At 43.5% G+C, this 17093-nt stretch overlaps 1 protein-coding gene across 1 annotated transcript in view; it reads right to left on the bottom strand.

Moving 5' to 3' along the window:
- The window catches only part of Gadl1 (glutamate decarboxylase like 1), a 171537-nt gene that overhangs the window by 39409 nt on the left and 115035 nt on the right, over positions 1–17093 (bottom strand). The window contains exons 13-14 of the mRNA XM_050126562.1: positions 12260–12311; positions 3715–3804 (exon numbers count right to left, since the gene is read on the bottom strand). Of these exons, the coding sequence (XP_049982519.1) occupies positions 3715–3804; positions 12260–12311 (142 nt within the window). The remainder of the gene's footprint in view (positions 1–3714; positions 3805–12259; positions 12312–17093) is intronic.

Here is a 17093-nt window from a genome sequence, read left to right as displayed (position 1 = left end):
CTCTCTCTCTCTCTCTCTCTCTCTCTCTCTCTCTCTCTCTCTCTCTCTCTCTCTCTCTCTGTTTCTGTCAGTGTATGCCAGGTGTATGTGAATGCTGGCAGAGGCCAGACGAGGACATAAGAATCCCTGGATCTGGAGTTACAGCAACTGTGTGTTGTATGATATAGGTGAACTCGGGTGCTATGGAAGAACAGAAAGTGCCCTTAACCTCTGAGCCATCTTTCCAGCTCCAGCAACAAAGAAAAGGAGTGATGGATACTAACTATTCCAGAACAAATGTTGGCCATTGCTGGAGATGAAAGACAATGTGTTTGGTTTCCTGTGAAGGTGAGAAGAGCAGAATATATGAACTCTCTGATTTTAACTTACATATTGGTGAAGTTTGCAAAGAGAAATATGACCCATAGGATTGTGTGGTTGAACACTTGGCCCCATGGCATTAAACTTTTTAGGAGATAGAGTCTTGCTGGAGGAAGCCCATTAGGGGTGAGCTCTGAGAGTCTGCACCATCACTCAACTTCTAGTTTCTTCTCTCAGCTTCCTGTGCATGGATGGAGATGTGATCTCCATGTCTGCTTCCTGCTCTGGCCCCTGCTGCCTCATCTCTTCACCTTGATGGACTTTTGTCTGTAAGTGGCAATTGGTCATGGTATTTTTCATAGCAACAACCAGTAATAAGCACAAGATCCATTACTGATTTTGGATTTTCACAGAGTAGAAGCAAAGGAGATGCCTACCAAAACCAACCCTACCTTCCAGGAAGTCCTCTAGCTATCTTCATCTCTGTCTGTGCTGTGGCACCAAATCAAAGAAATGCCAATGTCACGTTCTGAACGATCTCTTCACAACCAAAAAATGGTCTTCAGGCCTGGAACCATCTTCCTCAACTTGAAGCAGTTTCTCTTCGGACTCTGCCCAATAACCCCAGTCTCTGTCCATTAAAGGGAAAATTCCCCTCTAAACCTCACTCAAATTCCCACCCTCTACCCTCCTACTCCCCTTGCAGCTTACCCACCATCTGCAATATATTTTCACGTGCTTCTTATTTACATTCTGTGAGAAAATATCACACAGACCTCAAGGCCTGGACAAGCTGTGGCACGAGGGTATGGCAAAGCCAGGACACGGAAGTCATCCTGACTTCTCACCATCAATGTTCCTGAATCGCTCTCTTTCTTGCTGTGACTAAAATGAGGACAAGCAATCACTTAAGAAAGGGAGGGTTTCTGTTGGCTTGCAGTTTGAGGGACAGTCTACTGTGGCGAGGAAGTCATGGCAGCATGCTCTGGAGGCAGCTGCTCACACTGTACCCACAGGCTGGAGAGAGGTGAATGCTGGGGTCCAGTTCACCTTTCCCTTTTCGTTCAGCCTGGACCCCTTGCCTAGGGAACAGTTTATATTTAGAACTGCTCTTCCCTCCTTGGGTCGATCTTTCTGGAAATGCCCTTACAGACACCCAAAGGTGTACCTCACCAATGCCTTAGGTATTCTTTAATTCAATCAAGTTAAAAAATTAAAATTAATCACCACTCTTCTTGAGCTCAGGTTTAACAGGAGATAGTCTACGTATCTACTACTTAACTAGTACACCACAGTACACGAGGCATAAATGTGTACTAAATAAAAAGAAATGACCCAAGCTGAGAGGACATAGCATTGGGTAAGGCCATAGAGCGCCATAGCTCATAGGCAATGAAAGGTTTTCTCCCTCTTAATTTGCTTACGAAAAAAATTCCAAGCTCTGCTCGCCATCCTCGCATCCTTCGCTGCCCCTTCTCTTGACTCTCGTGATCTTCACATTCTGAACGTCCTCAGGATCTATTTCTCTCCAGCTGTTCCCTCCCTAGTATCCCTCTAGTGTACAAAACTCCACTCCAGCCTCCCACAGGGAAGCAGAGGTTTGTCCCCTCTGCTTCTGCTGCAAGCTGAGCTTATCTTCATCACTCCCGACTGTCTCTTTCCTTGCTGTATCCCTGAACATGAACTTGTCAAGGGCGTATACCAAGTTCTTTTGATATTTGTCTCCCTAGTGCTTAATACATCTATCCCTCAGTAAATGTTTACTGCTGCCTGTTTGGCAAGTCCTTTTCCTTCCTTTCAAAGGGCAAGTTGAAGGGCTAGCAACTGTCAGAAGCTGTTTAAATAATTACTGTTTCCTCCGGTGAGGGGAGGAAAGGGATCACAAGATAAAGCTTTAGGAACTTGGGCTGGCATCTTCTCTGCTTGCCTTGGGAGGAAGGGTACAGGGGATTGCCTAGTCTTAAGAGTACCATGAGTTCTCACATGTGTGTCATATGGCTGAAACCCCCAAGCTAATTTTCAATGTGCAGTTGTGAGTAGGGACAAGCAACGTTGACTACAGGTCCTTGGAAAGCAGAATAAGAAGCAGGATTTTGTTTGGCAGAGCCAGAGGCTCCTTCTCTACATTTTCAGCTCTCTACAGCTACGCGTGAAGCCTCTGCTTACTTTCAATGCCCAGGCTGTGACTCAGGGCTTTGACCCAACAAGAAAAAGTTAGGCACCTGCTTTACCACTGAGCTGTACCCCCGAACCCCTGTTTTATCACTGAGATATACCCTAAACCCCATGAAGACACTTTCAAGCATGTTTTATTCCGTTGAAAACCCAGGCCCCAGAATAGTTTTTTTTTTTTTCTTCTGAAAATCCCTTGGCTGTCTGGTACAGGCTTCTCTGGTCAGGAGAATAGGATGTCGCTTACTGCCTAGCAATGCAGTGTAGGGGAAGAACCGATATGTGAGGTAACTGAGGAAGACATCAGTATCAGCAACATTGTCTCCAGATGGTCAGCATGGTTCATGGAGGTTAAGAATCCTTGAAACTGTAGTTAGCTTGCTCCCTCTACATGAGAGACTAAGGCCCGCTGCATTCTCCCACACATCAGCACTTGCTTTGTGGCTCTGACATGACCTGCTTTTGTAGACTTTTCTAAATAGTCATGAGAAGAAATATTCTACAGGGGAAATCCAGTCTATCACAAAAACAGAGGGCAAAAGGGTCCCCTCATCCCATGAATATACCAGCAATCTCATAAACATTCACTAAAGGTATACCACCAATCTCGTAAACTAAAAATGTCGTTGAATATACAACACAGAATCTACTGGACTCTGCCTGCCTGCCTTGAGTTAGCTCTGTCTAATTTCGCTTTGGAGTGTTTGCTTAGTGAAATAACCTTTTGGCTTCTGCTCAGATTCTCTCTCTCTCCCTTCCTCCCTCCCTCCCTCCCCCCCTCATTTTTTCTTTCAAGAACACAAGAACTTCCCAAAGTAACAATATCTGATTTAGGTTTCATGTGTGCTTTCAATTGATAGAAGGCTGAGAAGGAAATACGCCTCCAGAAGCGAGAACATCAGCCATTACGCACACCTGTGCCTGTGAACCCTGCGACCAGCTCACATTTTCAGAAGCTCTAATTTTCCTATGAAGGCAGAGCTTCTAAGAAAGTCTACAGTTATCCTGCACATGGCCCAGATGTTTCTGCATGTGTGTATGGATCTGGCAAATCCATGTGCTAGATGTAAACATAGTTTGCAACTGTTGGCATGCCATCGGTTTCTGCGAGAGAAACGCCTGTAACTGAGGCGCTTCTCTGGGTCTTCAAGAGGCAGGCACACACGGAGTTATCCACAGACCAGTAGGCAGGTGCATTGAATCATTCTCCTCAAAAGAAAACAGAACCCACTCATTACTCACCAAGCTAAGCTTCTTCCAGAACTCTGGTCCTTCTTCCATCTCTCTGAGACTTGGTGGAATGTACCAAAAGCAAATATTGGTGTATTCAGGCTGAGGATTAAAAAAAATCATAGTAATAAGAAAGCTGTTTTGTTATTTAAGGTTAATCTTAGACAGTAATTAAACAAAGACTTTTAAACTCCATACTAGGCTATTAAGAGTCACCAAATGTGTATAACTCAAAGCACAGCCAAACTCTTGCAGAGTAGATCTGCATGACTTCCGACAATTATTTTACTGGAGTTTGGGTCTATTTCCTCTACATTAAGGGTGGACTCAAAACCCAGTGCATGCATGTGTGTGCATGAATGTGCATGTGCACACCCACACAGTAACATAGCCATTGTCACAGGATAAGTCTCTGTCATCATTTGATCATAATGTAAGACAAACTATGCCAAAGACCAGAAAAAGGAGAGTATTCAACCAGCACTGGATATGTTATAGGGTGGATTCTCAAGTGAGATACAGTTCCTTTTACTCAGAAGCCACTGCAAAGGAAATCCATCTTCTTCTGTGGGAACTGGGCACTTTCAGGGACTGAGATATCTTTGATACTTTTTCACTACAAATGTAGTTTGTAGCCGGTAACCAGTGCTGACAGTTCTTACTACTTCCTGGCTTGTCAGCCCTCCTGCTATGAAGTCTGGTATTTCAGGAAGAATAAACAGTATCTCATATCTTAAGATCAAGACGGGTACCACGTGGAGTTCTGCTGTCAGTGGGTTTGAAGCCATCACTGGGAACCTAGGAATGTTTTCTGTTCACCATCATGATGTCTTGACCCACTCACTCTTGCATCTTTGAAATGTCTAACCATCTCATTGGATGTGGCAAAGAGATAGAGTTACAAATTTTTAAACTAGAGAGTAGGCTTTACAAAGGAATGACTGTGCAGTTCAACTTAATTTCCATACCCCTTTATCACAAGAAAATGTTTTATAATACAAGTCTACAGAATTTACATTCAGGCCTCTAATTTATAATAGATTTAGTTCCTCCAGATAGACTGTGCTGAGTTTCAAAATTCTTTGATCGTTTAAAAAGAATAAAAATTTTCAAACACTAATTAGAAAGTAGAAGAAAATCAGTTTGTCGTTTCCTTCTTCTAACCAATCTATAAATCGAAGACTGTCAGTCATCCCTAGGACCACTGGCATCAGTTATAAAAGGGCTAGCCTTCATCTCCAAGCCCACCCATTCTTGGTACCCTACAATAGTGGTGGTGGGCCCTGTAAATACTGTAAGCATTGCATTATTATATGTTGTCATGGCTGGGTGCTGGAGGGAAGCCCAAGGAAGAGGTATTTCATCCCAGGATGCTATGTAGACATCATGTTTCCCAAGAAGGATCAGGATTGATTTCAATAGTCCTGGAAGTCCAGAAGCAAGTAGTTCCTGCTTTGGGACAGCTCAGCAAAAAATGGCAGCTCTACTTTCTGGCACACTGCCCAGGCAGCTTTGGAGGGTAGGAGCTGTCACCAGCCAGGTACTCTGCCCCGGGGACTTGACTGGTGTCTTGAGTTCTCTGCAGCTTCCCTCGGCTATGGCCCCTGCAGGAAGATGGCACCTCCCAGAAAGCATAAAGTGGATGACCAGTGAGTCTTTGCAAGACAACATTTCAGTGAACTCTGCCCCAGTCACACTCTTTCCAAGGTCCTGTGCGGGAGTGGCCTCTTTTCTGTGTTCCATCTCAGTTCTGGAAGAGGTGGTGGCTTTCTATAGGTCAGCTATGCCTGAACAGTGTTAGGGAAATATTGCATCTCTATGAGATCACCTCCCATGGCTCAGGCCATTGTAAATCAGTGTATGTAGGTATGTATGTATGTCCCATGTGTGTATAAATATAGATATATGCATGTATGTATATGTGTGTATGAACTGCTACATCTATGTATCATTTCTACTTTCTGATTGTCTATCCTTCATCTATATATCTACCTTCCTCGTCTGCTTATACGTTTATCTGCGTATATCCTTCTCATTTCACGTTACTGGGCCACTTTGTTTTTCTGCTTTTGAAAACAGACCCTACTGCATCGTCAACTTTTATTCGTTGATGTTTGTATGAAAAGACTACAAAACATATCACAACAGCTCATTGTGTGGCATACCACCTATGTCTCAAGCAGGCCCTAGGCCAGGCTATTCAGGTTTATTTCCTTGTACAACTCTCTTTTAGCCATGGTGATGGTAACATCGTCTGTGGCCCCTACTGCTCAGCATCCTCTTTGAGTGGCACAGGTCCCTGAGGGAACAGTTGGCAAAGTGTGAAGCCCTTTGGATACTTCACTGGAGGACGCTTGAGCCCCCATTGGTGGCATACATTCACTTCAGCCCTTTCCAACATGAGTGAGGAGGAGGAAGGTCTTAGCATACTCGCAAAGAACGTGCTTGAGTTGTCTCCTAGTTTGTTCCTTCCGCAGCTTCTGTCTCGTGCGTGACTTTCTGCCAGAGCTCTTAAGCACTAATGGCCGTTTGTAGAGCGGAATCATGCAGATGCCCTTACTTTTCATTTCCTTCACGTGTGAAAGCCTGACTTCTGAGCACCATCGGAGCGCACTTGGTCTAGATTCTCTACAGACCATAACGCTCGGAAGGCACAGAGAGGAAACTGGCCATGTGGTGAGGGGTGGGGGAAATGGTGCCAGTGAGTATGCTATCCTAATCTTTTCAGGGCTCCTTCCGTTATACTCTGTTTATCAAAGAGAAAAACAGGTGCTTTGTTATCAATACTAGGAAGGGTTATTGAAAAATTAATTAGTGACTCCCAATAGGTATTAAGTTCAAGTCTATAAAACAAAGTTATATTTGGTTTATACACGATCTATCAGTAACAAAAAAGAAGGTGGCATGATGTGTGTTATTAGGTCTAAATGCAGACTCTAGCATTTGATTAAATTATGCAAATATAGAATGAAGGAGAAGCTGACAAGGAGGATTTCAAAAGACTTTATATTCTTGTTTTGAAAACAAGATTGCAGCACTGTTTAAAGATGTCAGCCGGGATAAAGCCCATGGTTTAGAATCACAAGATTGGAATTCCAAACTCATTAGGCCACATTTCCGTGCGTGAGTGTGTGTGTGCGTGTGTGTGCATGCGTGTGTGTGTGTGTGAGTGTGTGTGTGTGTGTATGTGTAGGACAGAGATCAACTTTTAGCATAATTTCATAGCTACCTTCCACTTAGTATTTGAGTCAGGGTCTCTCACGGGTCTGGAATTGCCAAGTAGGTGAGGCTGTCTGGCCAATAAGCCTCAGAGATCCACCTGCTTATTCCTCCCTAGTGCTGACATTACAAGCACACACCACATAGCAAACTTTTCACATGGGTGCTGGAAATCAGACTCGGGTCATTTTGCTTGTACAGTAAACATGTTATTGACTTCCATTTCCCCAGCCCTTCACCACGTCTTATCTTAAACAAACGCCACAAGTTCTGGGCCTCTGCTTCCTACACTGTAATGTGGGTGACACTGTCTGCACCATGGACTCTGCTGCATGAGCAGAAAGGGAATTTATTTCCAGCGGTTGGTAGCATATCTGCCACACAGCAGGCACTCTGTGAGGTTAATGACTATTCCTGGGGGCCATCCCAGTAGCAGGAGATGTCCTTTTCAAGTGGATGTACAGCCTCATTAAAATCCGCGCTAGCTGAGACAAATCACTATGAATGTTTTTGGATACCATATTTGAAGGGGAACCCTAAGATGTATAGAGTGTCTAAAGAAGGTCAACCAAATTGCTCAGCATCAGAAACAGAATTTCTGTGTTGTAGAAACTGGAGGAGAAATTAGAACGAGAAAATCACTTATGTTGTATGCCTGTGCCCAGGAACTCAGAGACTCCGAAGGGAGTGGGGGTGAAGTGGCTGGTCGGCAATGAATGGGGGCTATCCAAAGAGAGACTTCTCTTATTGTCAGAAATTGATAGTGCATCGGGGGACACCAGAGTCTTCAGAGGACTGAAAAATAGTAAGAATGAGCAGAGGGCAGAGGTCAATGGCAAAAAATTAAGGCAGAAATAGAGATACAGTTGGCTCTGCAGTGGGCCTCCCCACATGCCATGCCCGGCTGCTCAGCTTGACTCCAGAGGCAGCTCGGAGACGGCAGAGCGGCCGCCTGACTATAACCTACGTTTCACAAAGCCACTCAAGCCTGAGATGGGCTAGAGAGGGTTTAGGTGCAAGGGGGCAGGTGCTGCCAACCTGAAAAGTGATTGGCTCTTGGCCAAGATGGGGAGGAGAAGATGCAGCAGAAAAGGGGGGTGGGGAAAGGTGCCATCAGCAGTTTCCTTTGGACTGATCATGGTTCTAATAACCTGAAGAAGAATGTGAACTTTTGGTAAGAAAAAGGCTTACATGTCAACTTCAGGAGAGGTGAGCTGGAGATGAAGTTTCTGTGGAGTCTAGGGGAAACTACAGGATAAGCATACGCAGAAGTTCAGGGTGGAGCCAAATACAATGACAACAGATGCCAAACCCAGTCAACAGAATCTTCCAGGAGCCTATACTGATGGAGCAAAAGAAGAAGGGCAAGAGAGCAGAAAAGAGTATCCCAATGGTATTAGACAAAGGCTGAGAAGAGAAAGTCACAGGAGGAGGTCAAAGAAACCATGGCAGGTGGGAACTTCAAGATGGAGTGGGGAACTGTGTAAAATAGACAGGAGAAGTCCAAGTCATTTAAATGAGATGTGTTAGATTTCAGCAAGTAAAGAGGTCCCCGCGATCGCATCAAGCTGTATGGGACGCTATTGAAGGGAACTCACAAGGAGCTGAGCACTCATGGGGGCAAGCATCCAGAGCTAGAACACGGCTTTTGGAGCTCTCTGGAGGAGGCAGAACCAGCAAGTCCTTCACAGCAGGGGGCTGTTTAGGCACAGTTTGAAGCCCATCATCCAGGCTCTAGGTGAGACCTCCTGCCATGCACAGGAGGTCGACAAGATATCCTTCGTGCCCCTAAAAGTCTATGAATCACGATAACACTTCCTAATGTAGAATTTAGGAAGACAAGAACATAAAGGTGAATAATTCAGACTCACCCATGAGACTGAAATGAAAATATGAACAGGAGGCTGAGAAGGAGTATACCTCTAGGAAAAGAACTATCAGACCTTAGATCCAACACAAAAGAAAAGACAGAGTTATGGTTTTCAGGGGGACCATGAATAATGCAGAATTCATTTGAAATGATAACTTTCAATCATCTTCAAGAAGACAGACATTACTTTAGCTCTTTCCAGGAGAAGACATTCAAGTGCTAGGCGCCCTATTTTCCTAGGCTCACTTACAATTTCTAATGTAAATTGTACTTAGCATCTCTCTCTCTCTGTCTCTCTCTCTTTCCCCCTCTTCTCCCCCTCTCCATCTCTCTCTTCCCCTTCATTTAAAATGAATTTCACACGTAAGGCCTAATTATACTTTATTTCTTGAAAAAAAATCAAGGGAGACAAATGTAAATCAAATATAAAAGCCTTTGTACCAGGGCGTGGCTGCAGCTCAACGGTGGAGCACATGCTGCTTTTGGACTCAGTTTTGATTCTTAGATCCAGCAATAAAGATAAAAAGCCAAAACCCTTTAGTACAAATTCTAGAAGGGTTATACAGGAAACCTCCTATTCTATAGGAGCCAGCTGGCTTCCACAGGGAAAGAAATACTCATGGGTTTGGAGAGGTGGCTCAGCTGGTAAGAGCATGGACCGCTCTGGTGGAGGATCGGAGCTCAGTTTCCAGCATCCACTTTGAGCAGCTCCCAAACACCTGCAGCACCAGCTCCAGAGGCTCTAGTGCCCTCTCCTGGCCTCTGTAGGTACTACACTAAGGTTCACATACCCACATATGGACACACACACAGAGATAATTAAAAATAAAAATAGATGAATCTTAAAAAAAAAATACCCAGAGCCCAAGTCTGCCTAACAATTAAACCTAACCTTACAACAATAGGAATTTAATTCTCCGGAAAGGGTGCTAAGTATCCTTCCTCCCCTTTCCCGGGTTTTTCAGAAGAAGTTATCTGTGGCAATTTAATCATGTCATCTTTTCCCCCTCTGTACTTTTACTCTCAACCTTATAAAAACAAACAAAAGCCCACCGAGTGGTTCCAAAATGCACCGTGTTTCACAAGTGCACTGTCGAAACAAAGCTACCCAAATTTGCAAAAAAACAAAAAACAAAAAGGGGAAACTCAAAGTCAGGAAAATATAAGGTGTGACTCTAACTTAAACCAACAGTGTGACCACTAGCTCCTCTCTCTGTGTGTATAGATATTTATAAGCCACAGAGCCAGCCGAGAGATCTGCCAACACAAGAACAGCTGAAGACTAAAGCTAAAGGGTGCATCCGCCTGGCTGTAATGAATGAAATGATTTTTGCAGAGACAAATGTTAGGTGAATGGGGTTCTTAGTCTTCTTGTCCACCTGACAGCCTGTAACGCCAGCTCCGTGGGATTGGACGCCATCTTCTGGCCTCCAGAGGCAACTGCATTCATGTACACATTCCTCCCCACACGCCCCTTGGCGTGTCTCTGGGGCACTGTTTTATTGATGATTGATGTGGGAGGGCCCAAACCACAGTGGGCAGTCCAACCCCTAGGCAGATGGTCCTGAGTTGTCTAAGAAAGCAGGCTGAGCAAGACAGCAAGCAGCATTCTGCCATGGCTCCTGTGTCAGTTCCTACCTCCAGGTTCTTGCCTTCCATTAACCAGAGTCTGAAATCTGTAAGCAGAAGTAAACCCTTGCCTTCCCAAGTTGCTTTCAGTCAGGGTTTATCCCAGCAACAGAGACACAAACCTAGGGCAGTGAAATAAGCATCGCCACCACACTTGTTTTTCTTTGCTCGCTTGTATGTGGGTGGCTGGCTAGTAAACTCAGGTCCTCGTGCTTGGAGGGCAAGCCCTTTCCCAGCTGAGCCATCTCTCCAGCCCTAATTTCAGAATTTCACCCGGCTAGTGCAGTGTCTCCCTTACAGCAATCGGAACACTGATAACGTTATTTACACGCATTCTAGAGTATTCCCCTCGAGCATATCTCCTTGCTGAAGGCTCCTAACTACTTGGTGCTTCCTTTTCACTTCCCACTGGAATATGAGCATTGAGTAGGGCCCTCTCTTGTCTTAAGTATTTCTGGAGGTCGGAACTGTAGGCACACACAGGAACACAGTGTATCTTGCTGAATAAAAGATTAGCGCAGATTATCTAGACTTCCTACAGCGGAATCTATAATTGGTTTTACATTAGTTTAAAGATCGCAATGAGGTTTCAAAGATCTAAGATACCCGTGCCCTTCACAGTTCTTAAAAGTCAGGATGAAACAACAGGCTGGAGAGATGGCTCGGTGGTTAAGGGCACACAGTGCTCCTGCAGAGAGCCTGAGTTCAGTTCTGTCACACACATCAGGCAACTCACAACAGCCTGTAACTCTAGTGCCACAGGATTCGACACCATCTTCTGGCCTCCACAGGCAACTGCACTATGTTCACACACCTCGCCACATGCCGGCTGGCATGTCTGTGGGACACTCTTTTGTTGATGATTGATATGAATGATATGGGAGGGTCCAGTTCCTGGTTGGCAGTCCAGTCCCTAGGTGGTTGGTCATGAGTTGTATATGAAAGCAGGCACATGCATACACATAAATAAAAACTACAGTCCAAATGAAGCAGGGTTCTTGGGTTTGAGAGGGGCACCAATAGGTAAGAATCCTTGTTCGGGTATGTGAGGACCTGAGTTGGGATCCCATCACTCAGGTAAAAAGGCAAGCATTGCTGAGCATGCCTGTAACCTCAACATTGGGTGGCAGAAACAGGAAGATTGCACCAGCTACAAGAACAGTCAGTCTGGTTGGAAGACAAACTAATGGTCCAACGAGAGCCCCAATCGCAATATAGAGGAGGACACCTAATGACTTGCTCTGGCCTTCTGCATGTGTGTGCACACACTCATGTACATGAATCTCCCCCCGCACACATATACACAGAGGGGATTTTATATTTCCTTACTTGATATTTTAGCAAAAACATTCATACATTCATCTTCCGAATCACCTGACTTCTTATACACAGCAAGAGATCCAACATCTACAATAAAACATCCCATTTCCCATTGCTCCGCAGCTCACAGCGCTCATTATTTTATATAAAGAGAGCGTGTGTGCACGCTTTATACTCCCTTAGTCAGTCCTGCATACACAGGCACAGCATTTGCAACACAATCACTGTGCCATTTCTGTATCAAGAAAGAGGTCATAATTTATTCAGTATTATCCCTGCTAATTATTATTGAGCATTTTAATTTTCAACACTTAAAGGCAAGTGTATTCTCTGTGAATCCAAGCAAGGAAAAAAATGTTCACTAATACAGTCAATTAACATAATGGACTGTATGAATTAAGCTAATGACTTGTTTCTTAGCCTGCAACAAAAAACCGGCACAATACAACAGATTAGACAATGGCTGCCTTCATCACTGTTGATTGGCAGGGCCAGGAGTGCAACCCCACAAGCACTTACTTCCATCAGTAACTTGAATCCTTCTCTCTTCTTGATTTTGTCTACCAGGTACCTAAAAGTAAAACAATGTTATTTTAAAACAGCAATATTAATAATCTGCAATTCCCAAATACCATGAGTTGACTTCCATAACCCAAAGCATTGCTTCTGCTGCAGAACTGGGGTTTGGGTGCACGAGGCACAGGCAGAGATCCCTGAGGACATCTGTAGGACCACACCCTGGGCCTCCCTAGAAGGACACATCTTGTTGATGAGGCCAATCTCATGTTCTAAGATGAGGTTTAATCTTGGCATGAAAGTCAAACAGAGTGAGTCATGTCATACCCAATTCCTTTTAGAAATTTTTATTGGGTTTATTCATTTTATTTTATGTGTATGAGTGCTTTGCCAGAGTGCGTGTATGTGTACCATGTGCGTGCAGTTCCTGTGGAGTCCTGAAGAGGGCATCAGATCTCCTGGAACTGGAGGTATGGATGGCTGTGAGCAGTCATGTGGGTGTTGGGAACCCAACCTGGGTTGTCTGCAGGTGCCCTTAGCCATTGAGCCATCACCAGCCTTTATTATACCCACCTCCTTGGTGAGGATTCAGCATAGGTATTTGAACAACTTTGCTAGGTTACAGGGAACATTTTTGACGTGTTACTTTTGCTTGTATTTTAAGTTTAAGACCAAAGAGTCTAAACTGGTCATTTCCATGGCCAGAGCAGAGGGCAAGAGGAGCACTAATCAGTATCGAGTCACAAGCAAGGGGTGTAAATAGAGCCAGGGTGCCTATGGTGGCTCAGTGAATATAAAGAGCACCATTTCACCATAAGCAAAGGTCTCAGATACACAAGACTTGGGATATGATTAGAGCAGGTGTACAATGGCACTCAACAGTGTGAATAACAGTTCCCGACTCTTCTCCTGCGGCTTGGCTTTTATCTACACTTAGATGGGGGCATTTCACAAGGTCCACTTCTAGGTAAAGAGCTACAGGCAATAAGTGTGTACTCAGGGGGAAGTTGTTTTCTACAAGGAAATCCTTTGATAGGTTATCTAAGTCCAAGTGGTCAACCCTAAACACATGTACATATGAGCAACAATGAATGTGTGCACCAGTGCGTGCACCTGTGTGTGTGTGTGTGTGTGTGTGTAATACTAACAGAAGAAATAGAGGTCACATTTGTGGGGGGGGTACACAGGAGGATCTAGGGGATATAAATAATATAAATACCATATTTATGTATGAAACTCTCTGAAAGAACAAAAATTATAAATGTAAAAGCTTGAAATATTTGACCTTGGAAACAACTGATCTGATCACAAACTTAAAAATCTCACTATGTTTGAGCCAACATTTCAAGTTTAGGGGTCAAATGCATTTAAGAAAATGTACACAACTTCGGAAACAAAAGTGTTTGCCAGATAATTATTGTAATCTCCTCTAAATGGAAAAAGAGGAATAAAAGAAAGATGGAAAGAAAGAAGAAAAGAAGGAAAGACGGAAAGAAGGAAAGAAAGAAAGAAAGAAAGAAAGAAAGAAAGAAAGAAAGAAAGAAAGAAAGGAAGGGAGGGAAGAAGAGAGGAAAGGAAGGAAAGAAGGAAGGAAGGAAGGAAGGAAGGAAGGAAGGAAGGAAGGAAGGAAGGAAGAAAGGACGAATGAATACACTCACCAGCAAGAACTGGCTTCACAACTTATGAGCTCACCATGTAGCCATGGCAACCTGAGCATATTAAATTCTTTATAGTCAATTAACTCTTGGGAACCTCAAGTCTCATTTGATTACTTCAGAAACCAAACCAATGCAGCCTTTTTTTCTAGTAAAGAATTGCCATGACAAGTCAGAAAACCCTAGAAACCATGTGAAGAGATAGGGTTTTGTTTGTTTTCTTTCTTAGTTTTTTCAGACAGGGTTTCTCTGTGAAACAGTTTTGGCTGTCTTAGAATTCACTCTGTAGACCAGGCTGGCCTCAAATTCATAGAGATCCTACTTTGGGATTAAAGGTAAGTGCCACCACTGCCCAGCTTGTTTTTGTTTTGTGGTTTTTTTTTTTTTTATTGTTACATCACTTGTTATAGACCATTCTAGAATGTGAATACAAAATGCCAGTTTATAAAATTTGGTCTTTTATTTCCTCTCAGTTTTATTTATATATCATTTTTACTGAAGATATAATATTGATCCTTGCTCATAGATATCATTTTTAAATAACAAAATCTTAGAAAACTCCATTAGTCATATAAATCTTTTATCTTGAACAAGTATGTTGCATGAACACACAGAGAGAGTCACAGAAGTATTGATATGCTACATACATACTCGCATCCCTGAATATTGATTTCAGGACATGCTATAAAGTAGTCAAAGTCTTAGAACCTTCAACACACAGCAAAAAGTGATTCCAGTCATCAGTAAGTATCAGAAAAAATGTTCGAGATCAGTGGCCATCAAAGAAATGCTAATGAAAACATTGATGATAAGCTGTGTTTCCCCATGGTGATGGTACCAGTGAGTAGATGTTAGACTGGTTGGAAGCTGCCCTGTGGCCATACTTTCTAATGGAAGAAATCACACTTGTGAATCAACTAAGAAAAAAATTATTCATGTAGACACACACAGAGATACATATTACACTTGATGTTTTGGGTGGAGGATGATAGACAAGGGGCACCCAACACTTTCTTCTGATATCCCTAAACACTGGCACGGATGGGCACTCCCCCAACACATATGCCCACACACTCACAGACATGCACACATAAAGTTATAAGTAAATCTTTTAAAAGTAAGGCCAAAGTTTGTTTTATCTCTATGGTCTGCGTGAAGATACCAGCAAAAGTAAAATGTTAAGGTAGATATTGTACGCTGTTCAAGATTGTATACTTGAAAGAGAGGGAAAAAACACAGTAGGATTGAAAGTTATTCTCTCATTTTATGCCTTTGTGCACAGATTAATAAAGATGAGTTAAATTAATATTTAAGAATTAGCCAATCAGAAGCTAGAGCTAATGGGCCAAGCAATGATTTAAATAATACAGTTTCTGTATGATTATTTCGGTTCTGGGTGGCCGGGCAAGCAAGCGACCTCCTTCCAACAGCTGTGGCAGCCTGCATCCCGCGCTTACACACCAGTGTCCCCAGAAGGGACAGCCAGGACTAGAGCAAAGACATTCTTTTCAGGCACCCGCCTCTCTTTATGTAGCAAGACCATCTTCCCCAAGGTTTGTGGAAGCCTTCTTGGATCTTACTGGCTGAGTCAGACCCAATTCTCTACTAATGGTTGGCGAAACAATGATCTCAGCCAGAACATGGCTCCCGCAGTGACATCAGGCTGCTGTCATCCGTGTCCCTGACTGGAGGAGGCTGAGTTCTTCAGTTACGGACCTTTCCAGAGCATTGCACATCCCGATAGGCACTGGACTGTCCAGCGGAAGAGTAGAGAAATTCATATTGCCCAAGCAACTTAGACCGTGTTGATGGCACTTCCTTCTGGAAGATCAACTAGCGATAGCGCCTAGAGGCCAAATGTCTCACAGAGCATACGTCAGAGTCACTAATGCAGAAAGACTTCTATAAGGAACCTGAATCTTCATACGTGAAATGGGATGTTGGAAGGGAATCCAAATACGTTCTGGGTCATGTCTGTCTGCATTTATGCAGGTGATTTGCTATGTATAATTCTTAAATATATAAAAGCAACCTAAAAATAAAATATGTTTTTATTTTTTTAGAAACCCTAATATTATATGGAAGAAGTCAGATAAGCGATATACATTCTGCTTGGGGGCAGACACCTTTCTATCAGGGCCATCCAAGTAGCCTACTTCACAAGTAATGCCAGCTTCAACAACTTCATTCTCATGCCTCCTGGTAAGTTTGGTACAGAAGACAGAGGAGAAAAGGGATATATATATATATATATATATATATATATATATAAAAGCATCGGGGGAAAAAGCTTACCTTAGTACTCTGTCTTGATGCTGCCTTGTACAATAACCAACATCTTATCTAAAACATTGCCTTCCTAATGCTACAGACCTTCCACTCTCCAAGATGTTACATTTAAATGTTTGACTTTTGGAGCTGGAGAGATGGCTCAGCAGTTGAGAACACTCACTGCTCTTTCGAGGACCCAGGTTCAGTTCCCTACATGGTACCTCACAGGTACCTGTAACTGCAGCCCCAAGGGATCTGTCACCCTCTCCTGGCTTCAGTTCCAGGGGATCCAACACCTTCCTCTGACCCCAGTAGATAGCAGGCATAGAGTGATGTACATACATATGTATATACACAACACTCAGACACATAAAACAAAAATGAATAAATTTTACCAGCTAAGATTTGATCTGTCCTTCTAGAACAGCCGTTATTTCCTTACTGGAAACAGCCATTGCGGTCACATTCTCAGTTCTCCAGCCACTTAAGAGTTCCCCTGCCACACTCTAGGCTGAGTTTATCTCTAGATGCGCCACAGAATTTCTTCTGGGGGATACATGGAGGCTCCCAGAGCTCTGGGGGTTTCTCCGTCTGTTCCCTGTATGCTCTACCTCCTACAGAAAGTATATCTGGTCTTGTGTGGTGTATTCATGCTTAATTCTGTTGCCACTGGGTTTTCTTCCAAATTATCAAGGTGTTCTATTTGTGTGTGCTTATGAGCCTCAGATGTGTGTGTGTGTGTCTGTGTGTGTGCATGTTACATGTATGTGGGTTCCTACAGAGATAAGAAAAGTATGTTAGACCCCCAATGCTGGAGTGAGTCATTTAAAATGAGTTATGGGAACAGAGCTCAGGTCCTCTGAAAGAGCTCGTGTTCTTAGCCACCGAGCCATCTCTCCAGCCCCTTAAAT

This window comes from Alexandromys fortis, unplaced genomic scaffold, assembly GCF_014885135.2.
Source record: "Alexandromys fortis isolate MF-2015 unplaced genomic scaffold, M_Fortis_MF-2015_v1.1 scaffold_269, whole genome shotgun sequence".
NCBI classification, from domain to species: domain Eukaryota; kingdom Metazoa; phylum Chordata; class Mammalia; order Rodentia; family Cricetidae; genus Alexandromys; species Alexandromys fortis.
The sequence above is the reverse complement of the archived record's forward strand: the minus strand, read 5'-3'. Positions and strand labels throughout refer to the sequence as shown.